This window comes from Columba livia, chromosome 17 (genome assembly GCF_036013475.1).
Source record: "Columba livia isolate bColLiv1 breed racing homer chromosome 17, bColLiv1.pat.W.v2, whole genome shotgun sequence".
NCBI classification, from domain to species: Eukaryota; Metazoa; Chordata; class Aves; order Columbiformes; family Columbidae; genus Columba; species Columba livia.
Genome location: NC_088618.1, coordinates 5,466,496 through 5,493,763, shown reverse-complemented (window position 1 = coordinate 5,493,763; position 27,268 = coordinate 5,466,496). Strand labels below are relative to the sequence as shown.

At 47.2% G+C, this 27,268-nt stretch overlaps 2 protein-coding genes and 1 long non-coding RNA gene across 4 annotated transcripts; 2 read left to right on the top strand and 1 right to left on the bottom strand.

Annotated features, from left to right (window-relative positions):
- The first annotated feature begins 12 nt into the window (after positions 1-12).
- SART3 (spliceosome associated factor 3, U4/U6 recycling protein) lies at positions 13-14,054 on the top strand. Its single transcript, XM_065033574.1, has 19 exons — positions 13-248; positions 1,081-1,207; positions 2,223-2,327; positions 2,709-2,893; positions 3,865-3,970; positions 4,698-4,822; positions 5,287-5,442; positions 5,984-6,122; positions 6,403-6,510; positions 6,950-7,027; positions 7,232-7,290; positions 7,474-7,583; positions 7,859-7,971; positions 8,386-8,462; positions 8,845-9,010; positions 9,650-10,098; positions 10,798-10,950; positions 11,837-12,024; positions 12,653-14,054. Exons 1-19 carry the CDS (start codon positions 72-74, stop codon positions 12,831-12,833), a joined length of 2,802 nt encoding a protein of 933 aa, XP_064889646.1. The 5' UTR covers positions 13-71; the 3' UTR covers positions 12,834-14,054.
- Positions 14,055-14,550: 496 nt separating this feature from the next.
- FICD (FIC domain protein adenylyltransferase) lies at positions 14,551-19,064 on the bottom strand. Of its 2 annotated transcripts, none has more exons than XM_065033587.1 (3): positions 18,916-19,064; positions 18,004-18,345; positions 14,551-17,143 (listed from the first exon to the last, which is right to left on the bottom strand). In XM_065033587.1, exons 1-3 carry the CDS (start codon positions 18,992-18,994, stop codon positions 16,068-16,070), a joined length of 1,497 nt encoding a protein of 498 aa, XP_064889659.1. In that variant the 5' UTR covers positions 18,995-19,064; the 3' UTR covers positions 14,551-16,067. The 2 variants fall into 2 exon arrangements, with proteins under 2 accessions (XP_064889659.1, XP_064889660.1); XM_065033588.1 differs by lacking the exon at positions 18,916-19,064 and adding an exon at positions 18,743-18,781.
- Positions 19,065-25,483: 6,419 nt separating this feature from the next.
- LOC135575632 (uncharacterized) lies at positions 25,484-26,655 on the top strand. The gene is made up of 3 exons (XR_010466780.1): positions 25,484-25,580; positions 25,655-25,793; positions 26,435-26,655. It is a non-coding gene; the product is annotated as an uncharacterized LOC135575632 (long non-coding RNA).
- Positions 26,656-27,268: the final 613 nt, after the last annotated feature.

Below are 27,268 nucleotides of genomic sequence, written 5' to 3'. Positions count from 1 at the left end.
CGGGACAGGCACCGCGGTGACAGCCCCGGCAGGCGGCGGAGCGCGGCTGGCTGCGGAGGGAGCTGCATAAGATGGCGGCGACGGGAGCCGAGGCGGCTGCGGTGGCGGCGGAGGAGGAGAAGCGGCTGCCGGAGGACGACCCCGAGTCAGGGGGCGACTCAGAGGATGAGGGCGACTCGGACTCGTCTGGCGACGGCGAAGATGAGGAGAAGGAGAACGAGGCCGAGATCCAGCGGCTGGAGGAGCAGGTGGGGCCCGGCTGCGCCGGCGACACCGTGGGGAGGGGGCGGTGGGGCAGCGCCCCGGGCCCGGCTCCTGGCCGGGGGAAGCGGGGTTGGAGACTGGGCCCTGGGTTGGTGGCCTGCCCGCCCCGCTGGGAGAGCCGGAGCGGGACCGGGAGCGGCCTCGGGGCTGTGGGGACCGTTCATTGTGGAGAACCGCAGCCTCTCCCTGGGAAACCTCGGGCTGAGGCGAGTCCCGCCCTGCGCGGGGTCTTTAATTTTGTGACCGCGGCGGTAATGGCAAAAAAATCCATGGCTGCTCCTGTAGTTTGATGCTGGGAACTGTCAAGACGTGAATGTTTGGAGTCTGAAGTGAAAACTAGGAGTTTAGGGGGTTTTTTGAGGAGAAAATTAGAGAGGACAGCCCCGGGGGATAGTTTGTACTCATCACAAAAAGCTTTGTTCGTTGTCTAGGGCTTTTTATTGCCTTTAAAGAAACTAAACCACATCTGGCTCTGTGCTTCATTCTGCACTGCTGGGTCTGTTCTGCAGCTGCTATAATCCCAGTGCTGAGCTGTGACCTTTAGAGCTGTAGGCTGAGTTCTAAGCTTAACTATAAAGCTCTGTTGAACTTGGAAGTGTTTTTGTATTAATAAATACCTGCTTGTGACCTGCAAGTATCTTGCAAATGATAGTGAAGTTTGGTGCAGCTCAGTGCAGGCAGGTGGGTATTGTCTTGGCGATGAGAACGGATGAAATTTGTATCCCCCAAAAGACAATGTGACGTTCTGTTCTGCTAAATATTTTCTGATTTTTTCATGTTTGTCACTCAATAGTGCTTTTAATTTTTTTTTTTAAGCTTTCCATCAATGCTTTCGACTATAACTGTCACTTGGATCTGATAAAGCTGCTGCGCCAGGAGGGAGAGCTGGTGAAGCTCCGCCGAGCTCGGCAGAAGATGAGTGAGCTCTTCCCGCTCACCGAAGGTACCGAGCACCTTCCGCTCGTGTCGCAGCTGCTGCCGCGCGAGCGTCGCCCGTGTAAAATACCCTTGTTTCGGTGGTGGGATATTGTCTTTGTGCCAGTTCAGAGGAACCTAAAAGAACAGATTTAGGACTTTAAGCTCTGGACGCTGCTGGTGTTCGTGGCCAGTGCTGAGCTTGGCCTTTGGCAGGCACAATGAGCTTCTTGCAGGAATTTGAATTCTTGCTGCTGTACTGTCCTGCCCGGTCCTGCTGTGGGGGGTGTTTGTGTGCACCCCGCTTCTCCCATCGCTGATCTGTCTGTCTGTCAGCTGGGCAGTTGCAGCCAGGATGCCACTTGCTGCAGCCCAGGGCCAGGCACATGTTTGCTTGTGCTGCTGTTGCTGTAGGGCTGGGACCACCCAGCTGTGGGGCGGCAATACAGAAACAGCTCTGGTTGCTTTTTAAGTGTGACCCTGCGCCCAGACAAACTCCCGCCAAAAGTTAAATTTTGCAGGCAAGCAGTAAAAAAATACTGTGTTGGTGGGAGCTGCGGGTAGCTCTTGAACTGGGGGCTTCTTTTTTATTCCTAACACAGAGACGATGTAAATATTGCAGGGGCTGCTCTGCCAGTGTGCGTTTAGCTTTGACAAGGGCAGGTTTCCTGCTGTGCGTGTGGAAACTTGAAGCCCCTGAAGCCATCTAGTGTTTCTTGTAAAAGTGGGAGGAAAGGTGCACCTCTGGGTGCTCTTTGGTTACTGGTAAACACTGATCCTCTGCACACAGAACTGATAAGTTGCTGCTTGCAACTTGTACTCTCTTTAAATAGAAGTGCCCTTCTGTAGTACTAATTTGAAAAGGTCTCTACCAAACTTTAGTTATAAATTAATTGTGAGTAGTTGTGGAGGCTAAAATTACTCTCTTCTCCCCCTCCCATATTTAATTCTGTTACTAAAAACTCTGATAAAAAAAGTCAGCAAGTGGATTTAACTTATTCTTTCTAAACATTGATGATGTATTCTAAATTTTGTCCTTTCAGAAATTTGGCTGGACTGGTTGAAGGATGAGATAAAAATGGCTTCTGAAAGCTCTGAGCGAGAGAAAGTTTATGAGCTGTTTGAAAGAGCTGTGAAAGACTACATCTGTAAGTTGTTGATATATGCTGTAAAATTCACTGTGTTGGATTCAGATTATGGCTTTCTCTTTCTAGGAAAGTTTTTTTTCCTGTTATAATGTAAAAATTGGATGAGAGATATTAGTGTGAAGTGATCCTCAGGTTTTCTGGATCATTGGAGTTAAAGGCCATTCAAATGACTTCTTTCAGAAGAAAAACTGTAGCTGCTGGTGCTGAACCAAAAGCATAAGATAACATATTTTAACTTTTCTTTACTACATTGGGTAGTAAAGAAAATTGTCATGTGTTGGTCTGTTTATATGCAGCAAACAAGGTGTTTGGGAAGCAGAGTTGCCTTTTTAAATTTTTTGGGGGGTATTAGGTCATCTGTATTTCATCAACTTTGTTTAGGTCCTGAAATTTGGTTGGAATATGCCCAGTACTCAATTGGTGGCATTGGTCAGGAAGGAGGAATTGAGAAAGTTCGCTCCATATTTGAGAGAGCGCTGACTGCGGTTGGGCTGCACGTGACGAAGGGAGCAGCTCTGTGGGAAGCGTACCGGGAGTTTGAGAACGCCATCCTGGAAACGACGCAGGTAGGGCCGGGCTCTGGGCTCTTGTGATAAAAGGAGTTGTGGTGTCGCTTCTGAAGTTGTCTTGTGCTGCCCCCTCATCGTCTCCTGAGAAACCAACCCTTTGGTCGGGGTAAAATATTCTGTGTGTTTAGTTGATATAGTAATGGATTTGTGTTTAAATAAGACTTGTATCCAGAAGCGGTTTCCCTCGGCTTCTTTAGCTTGACCTGACCAGAATAGCTTTAACCCGAGTAGCTTCATTATGAAACAATGTTCATGCCAGCGAATATTTTTGCACAGTCAATCATGTTTATATTTCTAGACAGTTTTCTACTTCAGCTTTTAACTCATCCATTATTTCACCTTTTTTTTTTACTTTTGGATGATGGTATATTATCCCTGGAACATACTGTTTGACATCTGCAAAAGATACCGTTACAAGATAGCCAGAATGTGATTATTTCTGTATTTTTGTCACTTACTACATAAGAGGTGGAAGTTAAAATGTGTCCCTGCCCATGGTGGGGGGTGGTACTAGATGATCTTTAAATGTCCCCTTCGAGCCAAACGGTTCTATAAAATGCCCTACCAAAGGAGTAAAGGGTGAACGCCCTTTAATTCACAAACAGAAGCAAAGCTGGAAGTTTAAAATCACCTGTGCACACACCAGGATTTATTGAAAAACTATTTGGCAGTGCAATGGGTTTGTGAAATGGTACAATCGCATGCGGCTTACTTTGTTTCCAGGTTGTTTCTCTGTGTGTGTCAGCTTTCAGTGAGGAATGCCTTTCACACTGATCCAGCTTCCGAGTCGAGCGATTCCTGTGTTTCAGCTTTCAGGGCAGCGCCCTGAAACGCGAGTTGGCCATGTCTGTCCTTCAGGAAGCACGTAGTCCTTTGGGACCCAGACCCCAACCCAGAAACAACATCCCATCCTGTTCATCAGCTCGGGCTCGAGGGAGCCGCTTATATGTCAATCCTTTTGCTTGCAGCCAGCTCCTGGCAGTGTTCCGTCGCCCGAGCAGCAGCAGGTGCTCTGCAGCCAGCTCGAGAGGATCCACACGCTGTTCCGACGCCAGCTGGGGATCCCACTCTTAGGTAGGAGCAGGTGCACAGCCAAGCTGTGTTCCGGCCATCCAGGCGTCACTCGTGATTATTCTTTTGGTAGAGCCACACAAACTGCAGCTGTAGTATTCATGAATTCTTTATTGATGACATTTTCCTGTCTTTAGGACCTCTTGAATGAGGCACAGATCCCTTTTGTTCAGAAATGTTCTTACTCATTGAAACTGGGTTTATCTGTTTCTTCAGTACATAATTTGGGGCTATTTAAGGTACAAGTGATGAGCACAGGCCATGGCCATTGGGAACTGTGATGGTCACTACATGAGAGCCTTGCTTGGTGGGGAATTGTACACTCTGGCAGCTGGATAGTTGGAATTCTGCCTGGTTCCCTTCATTCTTTAAACGCCTTGGGTCCCTTTTCTTGTGACTTTGCTTATAGGAGAAAGTTAAGAACAGGTTTTTGACTTTTTTTTTATTTGCATATTGGAAGAATTTGGGTTGGTCTCTGTCTTTAAAGCCTCAGGAAAATCTTGACACTTTTGTTTTCTAAATCAAAATCAGTAGTTTTGATATAACATCCTGAGTTTGTGTTGTAGTGCACTGTATAACATGAAGTACCTGAACCCTGTAAGCCTGCAGTGGTGTGATGGTTACACAAAAACCTAAACAGAAGTAGAAATGACTTAAAAACAAATCTAGGTTGAATACTGATTATTTAGTCCAATAAGTTATCGATGGGGTCTTGTGTCTCTTCTAATAGATATGGAGGCTTCGTATGCTGAGTATGAGGAGTGGTCAGAAGATCCGATACCAGAAACAACAATAAAGAATTACAAAAAAGCTCTACAGCAGTTGGAGAAGTGTAAACCATATGAAGAGGCACTGGTAATGCTGTTACTTATACTTTGCTTTTAAACTGAGAGTTAATTGCTTTGGGGTGATTTTATTTTTTCCTCAAATTTAATTATTTGCTGTTTTCAGAGATAAAGCAGCTGTAGGTGACTCAGCTGTGAGCATGTGAGACCAGAAGCCTCACAACTGGGTGTACTGGAAACTGTTGAATGTATTGACTGTGTCAGGCCACCCTAAGGGTGCACCTTAAGAGAGCACCTAAGGGTGCTCTCGCTGTTCCTTCAGGCATTGATGAGTGTGCTGGGCCAAGAGGAATAAACAATTGGGATTTGAACAGCTTCAGAACTGTGGTGATAGTCGGAGATATGTGGAAATCAAAAGCTATTGATACTTGAAGGCCAAGCTCTTGTGTGGAATTTTGCGTGAGACCTACTCTGAGTAACAGCTGAACAGGCTTTGTTCAGAAGATTTTAATTTTTTGTATCTCTGTTTTATAGCTGGGTGCTGAAACACCAAAGCTGGCGGAATATCAAGCTTACATTGATTTTGAGATGAAAGCAGGTGATCCCGCTCGCATTCAGTTGATCTATGAGAGGGCTTTGGCTGAGAACTGCCTTGTGCCAGATCTTTGGGCACGTTACAATCAGTATTTGGTAAGGAAAAAACACAGATTCTTGCAGTTTTATTTTCCTTTTTTCTTTTAATCTTAGTGGCTGATAAATGTATAACCAGTAAATTCTACCTCAGTCCTCTCCCGTAGTATTTAAATTCTTCAGAAACTGATTTTCATCTCACCTTTGGTTTCTTCCTGTTTTCAGTGGCGAGTTTACTGATCAAGTGAGCATTTGGTTGCTTTTTCCTCCAGTTGTGTGTTTTCTCTGCAGAATTAAACAGAGTGTGGGCACCAAGCCTTGCTCCACCTGGCAGAGCTGACTGGGTGTAACCAGCTGTGCTGCCAGCCCTGCCTTTGGTAACCGACATTGCTTCTGAGGTTGTCCCGTGTTGCTCCTTCCTGTTTTGAAGGTGTTCATTGTTTTAGGAGTACAGAATTTAAAATACCCATCTTTTCATAACTTTGCAAATGTCAAATGGAAGTGTTGTTTTAAGATGTTGGTTCTTTAAAAACTGGTGTGTCTTAGATGGGCTCTCTGGCTCATAAGAACTGAAAAGTTTCTTGTGGTGGTATTATTTTAGGACCGGCAGCTGAAAGTGAAAGAGTTGGTCTTATCTGCTCATGACCGCGCTGTTAGGAACTGTCCCTGGACAGTCGGGCTGTGGATTCGATACCTTTTGGCAATGGAGAGGCACAGAGTGGACCACGGCATTATTTCTGGTAAAGAAAGAATGTCTCAGCGAGACTTCAAGCTACAGAGCTGCTCTCTGCACTCTGAAAACTGTGACCTGTAGGACGCTGTAGGATTTGTTTTCACCCTGCTGCAACAGTCTTAAAGCTGAGGAAATGTCTAGTTATTTGTTTCCTACAGTATAGTACGTGTAGTTCCTGTCTTCCTAAAAACGTAAGGTGTATATATAAACTTTGTGCTCTACACTGTTGCTTTTGTCAATGTCTGGAAAGTAAATATGTTTGGGTGTGTTTTCTTTGTTTCTTTCAGAAATGTTTGAAAAAGCTCTGAATGCAGGTTTTATTCAGGCAACGGACTATGTAGAAATCTGGCAGGCATATCTGGATTACCTGAGGAGACGGGTGGATTTTACACAAGGTGCGTATGATATATGTGTGAATAAACATTTAAACTGTTTTCCATGTACCTCTCTGAAATATTGGTATTACTTGTTAAAAAATCTAACAGTAGCTTCATGTCTTTCACAAAAATCACTTTCTGGCCAGTAAGTGTCTATAAAATATTTTAACTTAATTGGTTTAAAGCAGCTCCTTGCTGACAGAATAGATTGTGCTGTGGCAAAAAGGTCCCTTCCAATCCCAAACATACTGTGATACTGTGAAAAATGCCCTGCCTTATATTTTGGCTACTTAGTGGGTTTTTTATTATGCACGTAGTGAGTTTTACTGAATTAATAAACTTTAGCTCCCTCTTCCTTCCCCCCTAAAATCATTGTGGGTGTCAGGGAAGAGATTTGAGTGGATGGGAGATGAAAATAAAATTAACATTTTAAGGCAATTATTCTTTTTCTCTGAAGACTCGAGTAAGGAACTAGAAGAGCTGCGGTCTGCGTTCGCGCGTGCTGTGGAGTATTTGAAACAAGAAGTAGAAGAGCGTAAGTTAATCATCCAACATATTGTTTTCTCTTGCTCAAAATAATTATGAGCCTAGTTCTCAACACAGTATTTAACTTATCTTGAAGTGTCTTGAACACTTTAGAAATGCTACAGATAAACATTTGTTCTGCAATGTAGAACTTGTTTAATAAACACTTTATTTCCAAGAGCCCTTCACAAACAGTGTTTCTTTTTGTTCGCAGGATTCAGTGAAAGCGGAGACCCATCCTGCACCATCATGCAGAACTGGGCGAGAGTTGAGGTGATTTTTCTATCTGCTGTATTTAATTTGCTAGACAATAAGAAATGTTCAGCCACAGAATGCAGTCCTCCCGTACTTCAGCGTTTTGTCTAGATAACTTCAATGAGTAGATCTTTTTTGGGGGTAATGGTGTTGAACAAATAGTCTTAGATTATACTGAGTACTTTTTGGATGCTGTTTCAGGCTCGCTTGTGCAACAACATGCAGAAAGCCAGAGAACTCTGGGACAACATTATGACAAAAGGAAATGCCAAATATGCTAATATGTGGCTGGAGTATTATAACCTAGAAAGGTAAGAGCTTGGCTGGTTGGAAGAGTTAATTAGCTCTCGTTTCCTCGTCTGTGTGAGACAAGATGTAGATGTTTAGTGTGGCCCTACTTCATCTGGGTTTATAATGTGCTTTGAGGTTCTTAGAGCAGCTTTGCAGTACATTTTGGAGATGTTACAGCAACGCGTAGTGCGGGTTTGTGGGGAAGGAGGGAAGAAGTTTGCGGAGAATGCAGTTAACTGTCCTGTGACGCTGATGCGGAGCGCGGGCTCCTCATGCCGTGGTTTCCCTGCCGCAGGGCGCACGGGGACACGCAGCACTGCAGGAAGGCCCTGCATCGCGCCGTGCAGTGCACCAGCGACTACCCGGAGCACGTCTGCGAGGTGCTGCTCACGCTGGAGAGAATTGAAGGTAACTGACTGCGCAGCGTCTCGTTTTACCCGCTCCAGTTAGTGCACAATGGTGCAGAGGGAATTTTGATCTAGTGTTTTGTGTTCTGGTGAAGGCTTATTTTCTTTTGACTATTGTAGAATACACAAGCAGCTCTTTATTTTTTTTCTTATTTTCTGGCCACACTTGGAGCCTGCTGAAGTTACTGGGATTTTCCATGCCTTTTTGGGGTGTTGTGTTATAAATGAGAGGTTTCTGCTTTGCTTGGCTTTTGTTTTCTTTTTCTTTGAAGGCTACTCATTATATTTAGAATTTTCATGTGCAGTGGTTAATATCAAGAGCAAGTTCTGTGAACTCACTGACTCTTATTTACCAAGAATTTTCAAATTATGGGAAAACTAAATACAAGGTGTTGTTTTTCTTTTTATCCTTTAGGAACACTGGAGGACTGGGATGCAGCGGTTCAAAAAACAGAAAACAGATTAGCTCGAGTTAATGAACAAAGAGCAAAGGTCAGAACTTTCTGTGACCCACCTAAGTGGTTTATAAGAAATACCTGGTTTAAGATCGTGCTTGTCTGAGTGTCAGATTTCCAATGTTGGTGCCTGTGGATAAGCCTGTATTGTCTTAAAGCCTCAGAGCTATTGATCTTAGTTTAAAACTACGGTTAACCTCTTTTGATGCTTTTTATCTTTCACCTTATGACTTTTGGATGGATATAAAAGTAATGTGTACTCCAGGAAAGCTATAAGAGCAAACAATTGATGTGCTTTAAATGATGATCCCGTTAGCGCTGTGTTTAATGTAGCTCAGGAGAAAACCTTCCAGGTCAGTACTCTAGAAAATGCTCTGTCTGCAGTCACTAGAAAAGAAAAACCTCTTGCATATTTGTAGGCTGCTGAGAAAGAAGCTGCTCTGGCAAAGCTCGAGGAGGAGAAAGCTGAACAACGAAAGCAGGCTCGGGCAGAAAAGAAAGCCTCCAAAAAGGCTAAAAAAAGGATTGGAGACAAGCGCAAAGCAGATGATGATGATGAGGGTGAATGGGGACAAGATGAAGAAGGTAAAACAAACAAATTAAAACTTCAGACCTTTGGCAACAGGGTTATCGGTTGCCTCCCTTCAGTTAGAGGCGGACCGAATGGTTCTTGATTAACAGAAGTATATTAGAACTTCTATAGGTTTTTTTCCTAGTTTTTCTTATTTCAGAGAAATAGCAATTTTCTTTGACTTTCTTTTTAAAAAAAGAATTCATTTTCCTGACTCATCAAATGACGCGGAGGCGTGTGTCTAAATTGGGTTATTCAGTATTGTAGCGGTCTCCTGGAAGGTGGTAACAGAAGATTTGAATAGATTGCTGCCCCTGGGGATTTAGGGAGATTTTACATTTTTGTATTTCTTACATTAAAAAAAAATCCCATTAGACAAAGAGAACATGAATCAGTAGTTGTAACTGTCAGAAAAAGGGAAAAAATAGCCCTGTTGCTTTCATCTACATTTGTGCTGTCTTGGTCAAATAATCTGTTACTCATTATGAAAAACCTGAGGGTGGTTTTTATTTTATGGTCTTCAAGACCTGTCGTTGTGGTTCCACATGCCATTTCCAAACTCCATGGTGATAGTGGCAAACACCTTAATTTCAACGGTGGATGAAATGGTGTCATTTTTTTCTAGTAAGGCTTTTCATTTCATTAATGAGCAGAGCAGCCCAGCAAGAGACACAAGGGTGATGGTGATGGGGAACTTCCTGAAGAAGACATGGAGGTGGAAACCGGGTTGTTTGGCAGAAGTGGATCTGAAAAGCCAGATCACTCAGCAAACCTGAAGGAAAAGGCGTCTACCAGTCGAAAAGACACCCCCAAAGTTTTCCATGACAGCAGTAAAGACAGTGTCACCGTCTTTGTCAGCAACCTTTCCTACACCATGGCAGATCCTGAAGCGAAGCTGAAAGAGCTCTTTGAGAGCTGTGGGGAGGTGGCACAAATCCGGCCGGTCTTCAGCAACAAGGGGACTTTCCGGGGCTACTGCTACATAGAATTCAAGGAAGAAAAATCTGCTCTCCAAGCTCTTGGTTTGGACCGTAGAGTTGTGGAGGGAAGACCGATGTTTGTTTCTCCCTGTGTTGACAAGAACAAGAATCCAGACTTTAAGGTAAAGCTTTATTCTTTCAAGTAATAGGTTGAACAGTGGTACTGTGTAGGAAAACCAGCAGAATACGTTGTTTCCAGAGGGTGTGAGTCTAACAAATTCCTGTTGTGCTACTTTGTAATGGCAATGCGATGTCTTAGCAGAAAAACTGTTTTCTGAGAGTTCTTGCATTTGATGTTACTTTGCGGTAAGCCAGGATTTACACCCGCAGCTTTCTGCAAATCTGGAGTGAAGCGAATCTGAGCAGCTTGTTAATGCTGTCAGGTACCCAGATTCCTACTTGAGCATCGCAAGCTGTAAACTACTTTTTTTGGTTGAGTCATACGGCTGTGGGCATTTATTACACAACCCACTGGTTCTTGTTAATGGTGTGTACTTGGTATCAGTTGTATAATCAGTGGTATTCTGGATTTATGGGGTTATTGTACATAAAAACTTAATAGTTCATATAGTGAGAACTGAGTAAGATGACATTATCAATGGCCCTTCTCATTGCAAAGGAGACATTTGTTTAGAAGCATCTCAGTTCTTGGAATCAGGTGCAGGTCCTTAGTGTGTGTCTGTATGTTTATACGCAAATATTTTTCAAGATACTACTTGTAACTTGGAGGTATTTTTGCTGATAAGCTTTTGGAAGTGTAATAGACTGAAATCCTTGGAGTCTGAGTGGTTTGGTATCTAACAGCCTCTTTGTTTCTTCAGGTGTTCAGGTATAGCACTACACTGGAGAAGCATAAACTGTTTATTTCGGGTTTGCCATTTTCATGCACTAAGGAAGAGCTGGAAGAAGTGTGTAAAGCACATGGGAATGTGAAAGACATTCGGCTGGTCACCAACCGAGCTGGAAAACCCAAGGTACACACACTTAACACACTCTTAATTTTAAGAAATCCTTAAAAAAGAAGCACTTCATGAGGTCTGGATACAAAAATTAAGCTTTGAATTTTAAAAGATGCCAGCCCGGCTTTGTGTTAAAACTCATACAGATACTTGGATTTATACAGCCCAGTGTGCCTTGTGCCAACAAATAAATAGGAGGGGAAGAGGAGTTTTTTTCCAAAATACCTCTTAAATTAAACAAGAATGTGTGATATAAATGGGATGGAGGGGAAGATGTTTACAGCACTGTCAGTACAGTAAAAATAGGCATTGGTAAGTCTGCAAAGAGGTTTTTTTGAGGTACCTGACTAGAATACAGTTCACCTGGTATAACTGATTCTCCTCCTCCCTTTCTTTAGTTTCCTGAGGCTATTGTTGCTAACACCTGCTGCACTAACAGATTTGCCAGTGAGAAATGAACCACCTCTCTCTGACAGGGTTCATTATTTCCATCTGGGAATAAATGACTCCTTGTTAAAGAAGAGATTCTAAACCAGCAGCTGCTCTGCCAGAATTCTACCTGACACCTCAGCTGTGTCTGTGTTGGGCACTTCTGACCGGTGCCATCCTGGTGATGATGTTTGTGTGTTTTTAAAATGCGTTTTCTAGCTCTGGGCAATATCTTGATGACAGTTCCTGTTGTGTGTGCGCTCTCATGTGTACCCCAGGCCTTCCAATCCACATGAAATGCAGGTTGTAGATTCGCGTAGTTTTTTTTAGCTAAAGAATACTGGGACTCTTAGCCATATTTAGTCTGCTTTCTGTATGGTTTTCGTACCACTTGGCCCAATTATCAGCAAAAGCTATCACGCAGATAAAGAAACACTGAAACTAATGTAGGTTACCTCTTTTGCTTACTTAGGGCCTGGCCTACGTGGAGTTTGAAAACGAAGCTCAGGCCTCGCAGGCTGTGCTGAAGATGGATGGTCTGACAGTCAAGGAACACGTCATCAAGGTGGCGATCAGTAACCCTCCTCTCCGAAAGCTGCCGGACAAGCCCGAGGCTGGCAGGGCCCCGCAGTTCGCGGTGCCGCGACAGGTTTACGGAGCGTAAGTGGTGGTGAGGGAGACTGCTTGGCCACGCTTAGAAAGACAACACAGGGTTTCGTTATGTGCTACAATGCAGGAATCTTGTCTAGAATGTGAATCTTTAAAAGGTGCTGAACCAAAAAAGTTTGGGTTGCTGGATTGATGAGGAAAAGCAGTTGTTTGGTTTTTTTTTTTTTACATTACAAATAGCAACAGGTCTGTAGTGACCGAGAGGATCAGGTGTTTGATGTCCCATTGGGGCTCATGTGAGCACCTGAACACTCATAACTTCCGTGTCCTCTCGTCCTGGAGAACCAGCCGTTGCTGCCAGTGATTGTTAATGTCACTGTCATCTTTTGGAGTGCTCCTGCTGCTTGGTGTTGTGTTGGCATTGTATTGTGTGTGCCCTGTAGATAAACATGGAGCTTTGGTTTCTGGGCACTGTTGGGCAGTTGTTTTCTGCCAGCACTCAGTGTCCTGTTTCAAAGGGTAAACCTTTGCACTACTTATTACTGAAACAAACGATAGGAATAATATTTAAATGAGCATTCCTCAATAGTGAACAAAGTCCCTTTTGTTTCCCCAATCTAAAACTGTACATTCAAAGAGCACTGTTACATTTTTTTTAATGTCACTTTGTGTTCTCCAGGCGAGGGAAGGGAAGGACGCAGCTTTCCATGATGCCTCGTGCATTACAGCGGCAGAGCAATCCCGTGGCCAAGGCTGAGAACGGGATGGTCCAGAACTCACCAGCAACTTCATCCCAACCCCCCGAGGAGCCGAAGAAGATGTCCAATGCTGATTTTGCCAAGATGCTACTGAAAAAGTGAGCAAAAGGTCTTGCAATCAGCGGGTCTGGTAAAATGTGAAATGCCTTTCTGGAAGCCATGTTGTGTCCTTACGCTAGCGAGGAGAGAACGCCAGTCACAATCAGGTGTAAATACTGTTCTGGACCGCTGCATTCATCGAGATCAGTGTAGGATGGTACAAATCCAGCTTTTTTTCCTCTGTTTCTAAGAGCATAGAGTTACACTGTGTTCTGGTAAAACGGCGTTATATGATTCCTCACATTGAGGGTAACGAGGGGGGAACTATTTCCTGTACAGGTTGGATACCACATCGAGTTTGATGAATAATTTCTGAATATTTCTCTTTCATTAATGAATAAGATGCAATGGGAAATCCTAGGGATACCCTTGCTGAGCTCCGCTGGTCAGGTGGGATTGTGATTGCAGTCATTCTCTCTGACAACAAACCCATTTTCCACCCAAACCCACCCACACAGGGACATTCATCTCCTTCCATCAAGAGTTAAACGGCAGACAGTAGTAACTTCACCACAATGGCCTATTTTAGTATTGGGAGAGTTTCTATACATATGTGTGTATATGTATATACACAAATATACATATATATGTATTCAGTTAATGTTCTGTTCAAGTTGACCTGTTTTTTTTATATTGTGTATTTGTAAAAGACATTCAGATCATTATTTTTAAGTGTCATGAGATAGTACTTAGACTTGGTAGATCTTTGTTTCCCATGAAAGCTGTACATGCTGTTGCTGAGGACCATTTTTTGGTTATTTTTGCTAGCTAGCTCATACGTCTTTTGCAGGTGGTTTCTGTATGGTTTTGTACAAATGTGAAGTGCGAGCTGACTTTTTGTTTTGGTTTATTAAACTCAAGTTCTCAAAGGTTTTCTATAAATACTGTTGCTTTTGTTTAACTGTGGGTATTGGAATTGCACTTATCCTATGGCAGCTGAGTAAAACTGATGTACCTCGCCTCTTGGGTGTGCCGAGATACTCGGTGTCACTGATGTTCCTTTAATGGCTCATTCCATCTAGTATGAATATCCCAAAACCACCTCAGAATTCGAATTAATCTGGTACGTGATCTTGCCTAGAAATATTACTGCTTGTCAACTAAAACTGCTGCTTGCTCTGGGAGTTGACACATGCAGGGGTTGAATGTGAGGGGGGACCCCAGGACCAAGTTCACTTGTACCACACAAGCACTGCTGCAAATAAACACTATTTTCAGTGCTTATGTTCTGTGCTGGGTTGACTTGACTTTACTTTGAAACGATGAGTTGGATTCAGAGCTTTGAACCATGTCACGTTGGCACTTGTGGTGATAACAGCAAGGGACTGAGTTCTGTTGGTGCTTGTTCACAGCCTCTTTGGTGCCACCCAGCGTTGTATGCATGGGATGGGGAGATTCTCTCTCCAAGTCAGCTTAGAAACATTCTAATAACACTTTAACATGAAGCTTTAGTTTGTGGGTGGGGACCACCAAGGCTGGCTTTGCCCTGATGGGCATGTGCACAACCCTGGTGAAGAATTAAGTGTCCTGTGGTGGTTTTGGCGCAGCGGGACGGCTGTACGCAGCGGGACGGCTGTACGCAGCGGGACGGCTGTACGCAGCAGCAGAGGGAGCCAGGACCTGCACCCTGGAACGCGCTGCTCATGAGCTGAGCTGCGACCGCCTCTTAGTTCACTGCAGCATGAAAGTGCTTTGAGAACAGCCTTTTCCAAACAAAGACTTTAATATTAAAATAGTTTATTAATCTCTTACTAAAATAACTTTTTTTCCCCCCTCCTGAGCTCTAAAGTGCAGACTTCATTTATACTTACCTTGCACTACAAAAATAAGCTCTGTAAGGCCAGAACAACATTCCTCATTTAGTGTTTGTACATAAGCATGGAGTGGTGCTGCAGTAAATGTGTAACTCCCAGTCCTGTCCTATTGTTTTCCTGTGTAAAACATGTCCTAATTACCTTGCAGGTGACAGTTAGAAGGGAAGAAACTTAACACTGGTCTGGGACAGTCTGAACCCTTTTTGCAAAGGGTTTAAGCTTAACAGCAGTAAACTGGATCGAATTGAAGTTTTCTGAGCTCAGGCGGTGGGATCAGCGATGCACAGCTGGCAGGCAGGGGTGCAGGGAGCTGGTGTGTCTTCAGCTGCAGCTGTTTTTACCTTAAACCCTGCATTTTTGAATTGCACAGCAGCTCCCAGGGGGGACACTAACTGCCACTGCAGCACAAAGAGGCCTCGTGTGATTCTTGACACATTTATCCCAGTAATAATGTGACCTAGTAATTAATTATTAAAAGTTCTTTCCTATAGACTGAAGAAACTTACTCTTTTTTCTGCAAACTTGCTGTATATGTTCTTCCCAAATTGACACAACCTGTAACAGTTGTCTCACAATTAAGTATAACAACTCCTTCTGCCCACAGCTTTGCAGAAATAAGCTCTTTTCAAAGCCTGAACTGACATGTTGAAGGGCAGCTGCAGTTTTCCCAGGGATCCTGCTCAGCAGAGTGGGGTCTGAGGCAAAGTCCTTCTGGCTGAAGTACAAAAGCACCTCGCAGGTCAGTGGAATAAGCCAGGGAGCATTTCTGCTCTTGTTCCCCTCACAGAGTCTGTAATCTTAAACCAAATACTTCCCACTCATTGCACAAAACCCACCTGAGGAAAGGCAACTGAAAGTAAATGTGCAAAGTGCTACTGAACTGCGCTGGGAGGGGAGAGACGACTTTGAACTGGAGCTCAGCTCTGTCCTGCCCTGTGCTGCCAAACTGGTGTGACTGGCAGGAAAGAGCCTGATTAACACAGCTGGGAGCGCTGGTACTGCCGGCGCTGTGTTTTGGGTGGTTTTTGTTTGTTTGAACAAGAGGGAAGAGGGAACACAAAAGCAACAACTCAGTGAAGACTGTGTCACTGAGCAGCTCCTTGAGGTAAGACAACGCAGTTGCTGGGTTGTGATTGAAGCGGCTTCCTAAAGCTTAATTTTAAAGGGAAATTAAATTCTACTTCACCTTACCCCACCTCCTTCCAGTAGCACAAGCAAGTTATAGTGCACACTCAACATGAACAGTTCACATTTGAGCTTGGCATAATGTATATAAATAAATTAAATTAATCAAATGTAAGACACTTTTTAAATAAATGAAATGCTGAAGAGTGACACCTCCTGTTGAGTTATTTCAGGAACACTGAGTGGCTTGGCCTTCTGTTCTCCCACGCGTTCCTTGGCTTCTGAATGTCCACAACTCTCAAGTCTTGACGGGGATGGTTTGTTTGCATCCGGCGGTGCCGCCATCTGCTTCAGGTAAGCCCACGGAGTATTCTGTAGTGGCGATGAGCAGCATGTCCAGTGTTGTCTCGGTACACTTGGCAATGAAGCGTATGAAAGGCCTCACGTCCCCCTCGTTGGCGACGTCCAAGACGTGATAATACTCGGCCCGTTGCTCCTTGCGGATGGTGATGGGCGGGTAACCCGCCTGCATCAGGATGAGGTTCATGAAGAGGCGCGAGGTCCTGCCGTTGCCATCTACAAAGGGATGGATGTAAACCAGCTTGTAGTGGGCTAACGCTGCAAACTCCACCGGGTGCAAGCTCATGGCGTCTTCTGAGTTAATCCACTGCACAAACTCCTGCATCTGTTTCTCAACGTCCTGGGGATGTGGCGGTATGTGATGTCCTACAAACACCTGAGTAGTCCGGAACCGTCCCGCCTCCACGGGGTCGGCGTAGCCCAGCACCCTGCGGTGTATCTCCAGGATGTCACCGATGGTGATGGAGCCGATCCGCGACACCAGCGTGGTGTTGATGTATTTCAGAGCCGCGTGCATGCCAATCACCTCGTTCTGCTCCACTAAGCTTTTTCCAGGAACGGCGTATCTGGTCTCGATGATGTGTCGTATTTCCGACAGCGTCAGGGTGTTCCCTTCAATAGCGACTGTGTGGTAGATGTGGTGATAGTAGGACTCCTCCATCACGCGACGCAGGGCGGAGTTGCCTTTAGGGATCGCCATCACTTTTTTCACCTTGCTGTCGATAATGCTGAAATACCTCTGATCTATCTCTTCGACTAAGGGTAGCGTCCGGCCCCGATTGATCAAAGCTTTCTCGTTGCAGGGAGAAATGGTTAGTGCTTTGGAGTACAAGTAGTCCGCTTGAATAATGTCTTTTTCCTCTTCAGAAAAAATACCAAATTCATTCAGGGCATCCACGTAATCGGGGTCCATTTTGAGGGCGTACACAAAGAGTTTGTGGGCCTTCTCCCGTTTCCCTTGGCACTTCATTTCGAGAGCTTGATTCAGAGCTGCTTTGGCTTCTAACTTCACTTCTAAAATGCAACAATAATAGATAACGGGCCTGAGTTTTACTGAGAATCTCTGGAAACTGTCACTGTTCACCTCTATGAAAATTAACTAATGCCAGTCTGTGAGAACTATAACAGAGCTTTTATTCCAGCTTTTGCCAGGCCTGTACCACGTTTACAGGCAGAGGACGTGGCAGCAGAGCCATTCTGGCAGGAGGTGCGGGGAGGCAGGATCTGCGCGCAGCACGGCTCAGGCTGGCCATGAGCCTGTAGCCATCGTGACAAAACTGGCTTTGGCCACCAGGCTGCTCTGGGACAACCTAGAAAAATAAGGTTTCTTGGCAGCAATGCCAGTTCTCCTGCTGGAAGCACAGCCCACAGCTGCTACCAGCACTGCTACCTGTTTTTTCACTGAATTATCAAACATCTTCCCAGCAATAATGGCTTTAATGCAAACAAAGATACAGTGCTGGAATTGTAAGGATTCCTTTGAATGTTTTCCAAATTAATGTCCTGGCCAATAAAGCCAATGAGGGCAGCCCATCATTGCCAGAAAGGCTGTTCTGTGACAGCCACGATGTTGGGATTAATGCCATTTATTCCAGGTTACTGTGTATTAAAATACCATTTGGTATTCCAGTTACCTGAACAGAACTTACTAGTATTGAAAGCATGAGGAAAAACTTCTGAGAGAACACAGGGCGATGGAATGCAGCTGGGCTGGTGGTGCCATGTCTGGGTCATTTACAACTGATGTTAATTGGCAGCTGGGCAGTGAGAGTTTGTTACCATGATGGGGCACAGAAAATCATCAGGTTGTGGGGTGGATTATTGTTATACAGCAACTCTGCTGCTCCCCTGTGCCCGCCCGGGGACACTCTTACCTGGGGAGGCTTTGCCTTTGAGCACCAGCAGCTCCAGCCCATTGGAGGTGACGCTCAGTCCAGTGCTTTGTCCCGTGTATCTGGTGACGCCTGAGGAGCCCGTGCCCAGTTTACTCTTCAGGAAGGAGAGTCCTCGGAGCGCTGCGTGGCACTGGTCGTCCACGGCAGCCTGCGGGAGCAGCAGCATCAGCAGCGAGCCCAGCAGGAGCGCGAGCACGGCCGCCCACCTGGCGCGGACCCACAGCGTTATCCATTTCAGCTCGGGCTCTGTCGCCATAGACGCGAGGGTCATCCCGCTTCCAGCGCGGTGACGAGGAACATCTCCTTCCCCTCTGCCCACACCTGGGGAGAGAAGCGGCTTTAGCCAGAGCTCCGCTGGAGACGCGGCACCTGAGCGGACTCGGGGTTTCTGTCACAGCTGTTGGGGGTCACCCCAAGCACCCAGCTTTCCCTGCTGTCAGGGAACACAAATCCCTATGGGGTCTGCTAAACGTTAACGTGACACCTGCAGCACGAGGAGCCGCTGATGCCCACAGGAGCCCCGGGCTCTGCAGGGACAGAGCCCCGTCCTGCACAGCTATGGCTCAGCTCCCCTGTCTCCCTCCCCACCTTCCCGCTGTGGAAATCACTCCCCGGACCCCGGTTCCCTCCCCGGGTCTCCTTCCCCAGCCCTGCTCCCCATCACCCTCAGCTCCCCGCGGCCCTTCCTCAGCCTCCCGTCAGGCCGCCATCCCCTCACCAGCGGCCCCGCCACAGCCCGGGCCCCCGCAGCCCCCAGCCTCCCCTCAGGCCGCCATCCCCTCACCAGCGGCCCCGCCACAGCCCGGGCCCCCGCAGCCCCCAGCCTCCCCTCAGGCTGGGACCCCCCTGACCCCACCAGCCCTCAGGCTTCCAGCCCCGGTCCCCCATCACCTTTGCCGCCTCCCGGAGACGCCGGCTGCCGGCTACGGTAGCCCCGCCCACTGAGGCCCCGCCCTCCGCGCCCTGCCATTGGCTGAACCGCCCCTCTTCTCCCTTCCCATTGGCGCTCACAGCGGATCCTTCTCTCTTGTGTCCCGCCCTCCTTCTTACCCTCGATTTCCTGTGGCGTCTTCCGTGTAGAGCCACACCCCCGCGCGGAAGAGGCGCGTGGAGGGTGAGAATAGGGGAGCGCTCACGCCAATCAGAGGCGGAGCAGCCAATGAGAAGGGAAACTGGAGGAGGGGGCGGCCCCTTTGCCATTTAAAGGCGCAAACCTTGTTTATTTACAGGGTAAAACAACTTTTCTGTCTGTAGAGGCGTTCTTGTCACTTATCCCCGGCCTTTCGGAAAATACTCTTTTTGTGCCTTAAAACAGCGGGGTGTGCCGGTCAGCAACATACCTTGGTGCCCCCCAGCAGGGCTGTGCTCTCCCTGCTCTCTGCTGGAGATCCGGAATGGGGAGAGATTTGCCAAAAGCTGAAGAAAAAGAGACTTTTCTAGGGAACTGCATGTAGCTCCTCAGATTTCAGTATCTAGCAAGATGATGGACATTTTTTTTATCAGTTCCTTCACAGCGAATCATCGCTGTCAGGGAAAAATAACCTGGTTCGTTAGATATAAATCCTGACAATTTAAAATATTTGTCTTTTTTTGTGGCAGACAATAGCAAAAACGCAGGCAGGGGCAACGCAGCTCTTGCGCGGGGAGGGTTTGGAGCCCGTTCCTTGGAGCTTTCCAGGGACAGATCTTCCTTTTCTTGCCCGTTCTCAGTGGAAAGGCGGTAACCGCTCTCCGGGTGCTGGGGCTCTGCCAGATGTTCATTGATTTTACTGGGATTGACAAAAGCAGCTTGATGAACTCGGTTCAAGCGGCATCTGTAAAAAGAGCCTGACAGCACGCGGGCGCTGAGACCCTCGGCAGCAAATGGAGCCCAAGGCGATTCCTGCAGCGTCCTCAGCCGTTCGGAGCCCATTAATGAGTCCAGGGGATAATTAGCATGTGAAGGATGAGCAAACCTATCTGCCCTTCCAGAAGAAGCTTCTGCTGAAACGTATTTTCCTCAGTTCCGGCGATACGGCACCTAAGCCTAATTATGGAATAATTATAGAGCGATGATGTATTTTCCTTTTAAAAATGGTGGGAAGCACATTTAGAGTCTGTTCACTGATTACATCTGATCCAGCAGAGGGGAACAATGCGAATAGCCAAGAATGCCTGGCATCTCCCCCCGGTCTTTTCCAACCAAAACGTTTCTATGACATCCCGGTGTAGATGGTAGGAAAGAACAGGGGTGTAAAACACTGGGGCCGTAGCCCTGGGTTGTCCCCCTGGGTCCCCGGCAGCTCCCGGCGAGGTTGGACATGGACGCGTCTGGAGCTGTGGTTGTGCCAAGGGCTCTGGTCCAGACCCTGAACCTCCAGAGAGAATTTGTGTTTGAAATGGTGCCATTGGCAGAGAGATGCTGAAAGCCTTATGGTTGTATCGTGGGAGAAGACATTGAAGAAGCTGGTTCTTATAAGTTAGTATTTGCTGCTGCTGCGGTGCAGGTGGGAGCGGACGGTCCCTGTGCCTGCAGATGGCACTGAGTCCTCTCGCTGCTCTGCAGGAACAGCCTCTCCTGGACCTTTATACCTTCTGCCTTTAGAGGCAGCGATCACGAAAAACATATTTTAAAGCTGAGTAAGGCTCTGGCTTCGTTTTGGAACTCTGTGTGCTGGGATAAAAATTGCCTTTCTGAGCACTGAGGAGGTTTTGGGGATCTGTTGCTGAGGCATCATAGGATCACAGAATGGTTTGGATTGAAGGTACATTCAAAGCTCCCCCAGTGCCACCCCTGCCATGAGCAGGGACATCTGTACCAGCTCAGGTTGCTCAGAGCCCCGTCCAGCCTGGCCTGGGATGTCTCCAGGGATGGTTCATCCACCACCTCTCTGGCCAACCTGGGCCAGGCTCTCACCACCCTCAAGGGCAACAATTTCTTCCTCATGTCCAGCCTGAATCTCCCTCCTTTAGTTTAAAACCGTCACCCCTTGTCCTATCACAACAGCCCCTGCTAAACAGCCTGTCCCCATGAACCATGTCGTGCTGGGGGTGCTGCTGGTCAGTTTTTGTCCCCCTGGGTATCATCTCTTTTATTTCCTGCACGCTTGAGCAGTGTTACTGGGGCTTTATTGCAACTCTTGGCCCTTGCATTTTTGGGTTAAGCCGAGGCAACGAGGAGACATGATCTGCGTGAGGAGCATCGCTTGGGAAAGGCCCCTTGTCTGTCCCAGGGTCTGGTTGCCAGGAGAAGCTGCTGGCTGCAGAGACAGAACTGCATATTGAAGTGTGGGGGTTTAATCAATGAACAGATGGGCAAGTAAGAGATCAAATGCCTGGTGGTAAAGCTGTCACCCAGGTCAAAGCAAGGTTGTTGTGAAAAACGGTTTTGACATTCTGTGCTGCGCTGTTTGCAAAGCAAATGGAAGCCAGGTCCCAGATCCAAGTGGAAGACCAAAGGGATTTTTAATTAAAGAGAAAATAGAAGGGTAAGCAAAAAGCACGATCTAGATTGTACGGTGGTGATCACTTCTAGCTGCAAATCCAAGACACTGCGCGAGGGGGTTCAAGGCTAAGTGAGCGATTTAAGGGTCTTAGTGCCAAGAAGCACAAACAGAAGACTGAATAGATTGCTGAAAACAAAGCCCTGAGAGGGTGCGTGAACAGAGGGCTTTGTTGGCTCTCTTAACGAATAATGAGGAATGAGCTTCTCAGACAGATTGGTTTGTGGCGCTGGGAATAAATGGACAAAAGGAGAACTTTCAAAGCAATGCTGCAGCTGAGCACGACGTTATCCCAGCTAAGCTGAGACGGAGCTGTTCTAACATCAGACCAGTAAAGCTTCTTTCAACCAGCAGGTCCCAAGCAAAGCCACTCTGTAATGTCTGGACATAATGAGGAATGCAATTCAGAGTGAAGAAGGGAATAAGGAGTCCCAACCATGTGGAAGAAAATCTCTTTAATTATTGCACTGCTGGTCAGCACAGTTTTCCAGTCACTGGCACGTTGCTGATGGTTTGAGGGTCTGGAAGTCTGTGTGGCACAGAAATATACCCGTCAAAAAGAGGTGGCGATGTCCCCAGGCAGGGACAGAGGTGGGAACAGCAGCGCTGGGAACACCTCCCTGTTCTTGTAGTGCTTGTGAAGGGCTTTCAATCACAGTGCGGGAAGCAAAACTGAAAACTCTTGGGAAAATCACAGCATATTCTGTGGGACAGAACATGGTTTCTGGTGGCAGTTCCTGTTCTTGGCGCTGTCCTGCCTCAGAGTGAGAAACATCATCTTTACAGAAGTTGACAAAGCCGCAATCATACATGATCCCAAGGGTGGAGAGAATGTTTCTCGAGAACCTCAGGCTGTTTCTACCCCCAAACCTCATTAGGGACTTCTTGGCCATTTACTGGGAGTCCCCAAATCCGTGGGAGTCCTGTCTGGGGGGCACTTGGCAGAGGGGTCAGGCTGGTGGCTGCACACTCATCTCCAGCCTGTCCTTGATGCGGAGGTGGAACTGCTGACTCGATAAGAACAGTCGTTTTGGACTTGCTGCCACATAGACTTGACTGATGTGACTCCACACCAGGCAAGCTGGAAATATATTAAACCCATGAGCTGCTGCAGCGATGATTTGCATGTCAATAAGAAGGGAAAGTGCTGCCCACAGTCTCCTCTCTGGGTTTTGATCTATTTAAGTGCTGGGTATCCCCAGCTCCAGCCTGTTTAATTATTGCAGAAGGCAGCAGAGACCTCCTGGGACCGTGAGGGGTTCTGGGGGAAGATGCTCAGTTCACCTCTTACTTTCACCCCCCTGCTCCTCTGGCTGAGTAAAGGGGAGGTTCAGCTAAAAATGCATCAAAAGTGAAGCTTGTTAAGAAGGATTTACCACCAAAGTCCATGTTGGTGCACATTCTGTCCATCCTCCTGGTACACTGCACGGAGCTTGACCGAATATTGGAGAGCATGGAAGCCTGCTTGGGACATGGCACAAGGATGAACGACTTCCCGATAGACACGCCAGGATGAAAAAAGCACCTGGTCCTTTCCAGGTGCCGCAGGAGCAGCTGGATTGTGACAGCGGTCCCAGTGCAGCCTGGCAGAGAGGATGGGGAGCTGTCTGTGCCACAGCCGAGACCTCCCCTCCAGCCAAGACACTTTCTGGGGATGCCCTTGCAAGTTGTGTCATTCAATAGTTAAAATCCTGCAGGCGTGCTGGTTCCAGGGCTTGTAATCTAGGACAAGGAGGGCTAAAACAGGCAGAATGGTAGGTGTTTCGTAGGAGCAGATTACAAAAGGAGCTGTTTTACCTTGCAGGATTCTCAGCTCGCCCCCTGTGACGGTGCTGACAGCTGCCAGAGCATAGCAGGCATCCCTGCAGAGGTTCAGATTGGATCTTGGGAGCAGTTTCTTCCCAGAAGGGGCTGTTGGGCATTGGAACAGGCTGCCCAGGGCAGTGGTGGAGCCACCGTCCCTGGAGGGGTTGAACAGATGCGAGATGAGGTTCTCAGGGATATGGGTTAGTGCCAAAGGTGGGATAACAGTTGGACTTGATGATCTTGAGGGTCTCTTCCAACCAAAATGATTTATTATTCTATATACACAGGGCTACCATGGAAGGGAAAAGCCTGAGGATGGTGGTGGTGCTTTGCTGTCCCCTTGAGCTGTGGTTTGGGAAGATGCTGGTGATTAACTGGGGTCCAGCCACCAAATTAGTGATGGTCAGATCATGCAGAAGACAGCCACTCGCCTGGGAACCTTTGAATGTCAGGAGTAGCAGGAGCCTCATCTTTTATAGTTATTTTATTTGCATATGTTTAATTGAGGCTCCTGTGCCTGGGCAGGATCCCTGACTTAACTTGAACCTGCTCATAAATGGGGCTTTGCAGAAACCCGTCTTCGCTGTGGTTTTGTTCTTGTTTCATTATTACATTTAGTCTCTAGTGACTACAGAGCTGACAGCTGGTAAAGATTTGCATATGGCATGAAATTAAGTGAGTTCATTTTAATGTCTAATCTGTGCAAAGCTGAAATTTGGGTTCTAAAAGCCTTGCTTTGCCTTCGCGTTGCTGGCACATCTGCTTTGCACGTTGCCCTTTGATTCCTAAGCATCTTTTTTCCCCTCTGTTTCACCAGGATGAACAATTAGAGCAGATCTTTGCAATCTTTTGTAAATGCTTTAGCACGAGAGCTGAGGATTGTGCAGCAAACATTCTGCCTGGCTGGTGAGGAGCATCCCCTGTGTTTCCAGGTTGACATTAGATCTTGGGAACAATTTCTTCCCCAAAGGGCTGTGGGGCATTGGAACAGGCTGCCCAGGGCAGTGGCGGAGTCACCATCCCTGGAGCGGCTGAACAGACATGCAGATGAGGTTCTCAGGGACATGGGTTAGTGCCAGGGGTGGGTTAATGGTTGACTTGATGATCTTAAGGGTCTTTTCCAACCAAAATGATTCCCTGATTCTGTGAGTTGGGGTCTGAGCCTTGACAGCTGCGTGGGGCTGAAGGGACACGGTGGGGGAGCTGCACGGTGACTCCAGCCAAGGGACAGGGGGTCAGAGGGTGGGAAATCCTGTTTGTGGAGGGAGAGCAAGTTCTAGCAGAGGCAGGTTGTGCTTTCCTCTCACCCGGGTTGGGGTCCTGCACACTTCCTCTTTGCTGGCTTTTATTAGTGCTGTCGCTCAAAAGATATTATTTATGCCTGGCGTATTATTTAAGGCTGTTGGCTCAAGCAGCTGCTCACTGGAAGAAATCAATTCAATTAACTTGGGCTGGGTGGAGGCGCAACACGGGTGCGATGGCTGTGGCAGAGGGCTGTAAATCCTGCGTTCTGCAGTGCTGGCGCTGCCCCTGCGCTTTCCCTCTTCTCCCCCTACTTTCTCTGAAATCAAAACCCTTTTCCAGCTCTGTCCCTTGTCCTCGCTTCTGCTCCCCCCGTGAGGAGGAGAGTGGGTTGGCAGGGCAAGAATTGCAGAGCAGGAGAGATGATAAATCCTGGCTGTATTTTGCAGGGAGCACTGTGCTTCCCGCGTTGGCAACGCCGTGGTCCGGGCTTACAGAAGCCTGGTCGTGCTGAGCATCACCTGCCTGAGAAGTCAGCCTTCCTTGCCTCACTCCAAAGCAGCACTAATTTGCTCAGGGTCATTTATTTTGCAGTGATTTTGCTGCTCGGAGGGCTGTATGAGCAGGCAGGTTGATCTCGGTGGTATTTGAATGCAGCTTCCCCACTGGGTTCTGCACAGAACTGCTGCGGCAGCCGGTTCCTGCTCCATCAGGGCTGAACAAAAACACACAAACAGCTCCTGGGTTAATGAGATTAAATGTATTCAGTGGAACATCTCCATTTGTCTGGAGTGCGCTTCTTGTCCAGGCGCTGTTTAAATCTGGGTTTGATGTCATGAGGCTTTGCGAATCCACCTCTCTGTGGGCACCGGGTCTATTTTTTGGTCCGAAGTGGGGTCAGATTTCCCCCCTTGGGCTTATCAAAGCCTTTGTGGTGCTGAGCTGTGCCAGCGATGCCAGTCGTGATGCCGCTGGTACCTCTGTGCTCTTGTTTGGCAGCCGAATGGAAGCAGTGGGGATTTTGCAGTAAGCACAGCAGGGAAGAAAACACCATGATTTAAAGCAAGCAAGCAAAATCTCATTTTCTCCTTGAATTTCAGAGGGATGAGCAGCAAACAAACAATTACTTCCACACGACTTTGCTGGGTAGGTCTATAATTCGTGAGTGACAGGGGGCCGGTGCTCTGAAAGCGAGCTGCTGACTGATGGATAACGGGGATGATGAGCTGCTGGCACAGGGTAAATCAGTGCAGTGGGGAGATTCCTCCTTGGGGCTGCAGAGGTTCCTCCTCCATCCCTCGCTCTCGGGACTGATTGTGTCTTGCTGAGCCTCGGAGATGTGGGGCCAAAGGCTTGCAAGGCAGAAAATAGCAGTTTTCTGTTTCTAAGGCCAAAAGCCACGCGTGGAAGAAGCAAACGATTCCGTGTTGCGTTGTGGTGCACGGTTTTATGTGCTGTAAAATTTGTTGTGTTATTGGAAATGGCATTTTGGTGGGGGTTTGTACACAGGAGTGCTGCTAAATACGAATAAAAGGCGAGTGTTATTTCTTTCGAGCACAGCTTTAATCTTTCTCTGATCCCATGGCACAGAAGTTCAAATCCTGTACATTCATAGATGCTGTTTCCCCTGCATCTCTCTGCAGTTGTTTTATAGAACTGGGGATAAAGCGGGTGGTCCCAGCACGGTTGCTGATGGTGGGTCAGGCTGGAAGCGGGGCTGGAACCAGCACCAGCCTGCTGCAGTTTTAATCTCCAAAGAAAATATCATCAAAAGCCCTCCTAGCCCAACTGGCTCTTTTCTGGTATTCCAGTTATGTTCAAATCAGTCGCCTGACTAATGAGCTTGTAAATATTTCTGCATTTATTTTCTCTCTTTTTAGGCCAAGCGCACGGCGTTAGACAGCGAGTGGAAGGAGAAACGCATTATGCAAACCGTGGGGGAAAAGCATCTGTTTTCCTCTCGCCCGCTCCCAGCACAACCTGCTGCTTAAACGGAACAAAGATGCGGCTCTAGAAAGTGAATCTTCTTGTTGGGGAAGAGAGAGGAATGTTTGGGGTGTTGTTAGTGAAGTTCCTCTGAAGGAACGTGCAGCTGGGGCATGAAATGCATTGGGTACGGTGGCAATGTCCCCTGTTACAGGGGATGCTTGTTAGGGGCATGGGGCAGGACCAGGGTGAAACCCCCTGGAAAGTGAAAGTGTTTGGTGGCCGCACTCCAGCAGGAATTAGGGGGATGTCCCTGTGTCACCTGAGTTACCCGTGTCTGACAGTCCTGAGAGCAGAATGGGGGTCCTGGGGATGCTGCCCCAATGTGGGTTTCACTGGGGAGCTGCTTAAACTGGGAAAGCTGGGGCTGTGTCTGGAGCCCACAGCTGGAGAAATGCAATTAAACACCATAACTTCTGATTAAAATGACTTTATGGGGCTGAGAGGGGCATTGGCAGACCTGGTGCCATCCGGGGTGGTGGTTGTGCTGGGGCCTCCCCCCTCCTGCCCCCTCCCCAGTTCAGTTTTGATTTTTCCCAACAAAACCCCGAGTTTAGGCAGCGCTTGGCTTATGGAGTCGTTGGAGAAGCTGTGGTATTTCTTGTTTTTAAGCTTAAAATAGCCTGGAATTGTCTCTTTATGTTTCCTGCAGTCTGCTTCGCTTTCCAAACCTAAATGAGTCTCGTTGCGAAGTGAGGAGGAATTAAAAGCCCTGGATTGAAATTTGT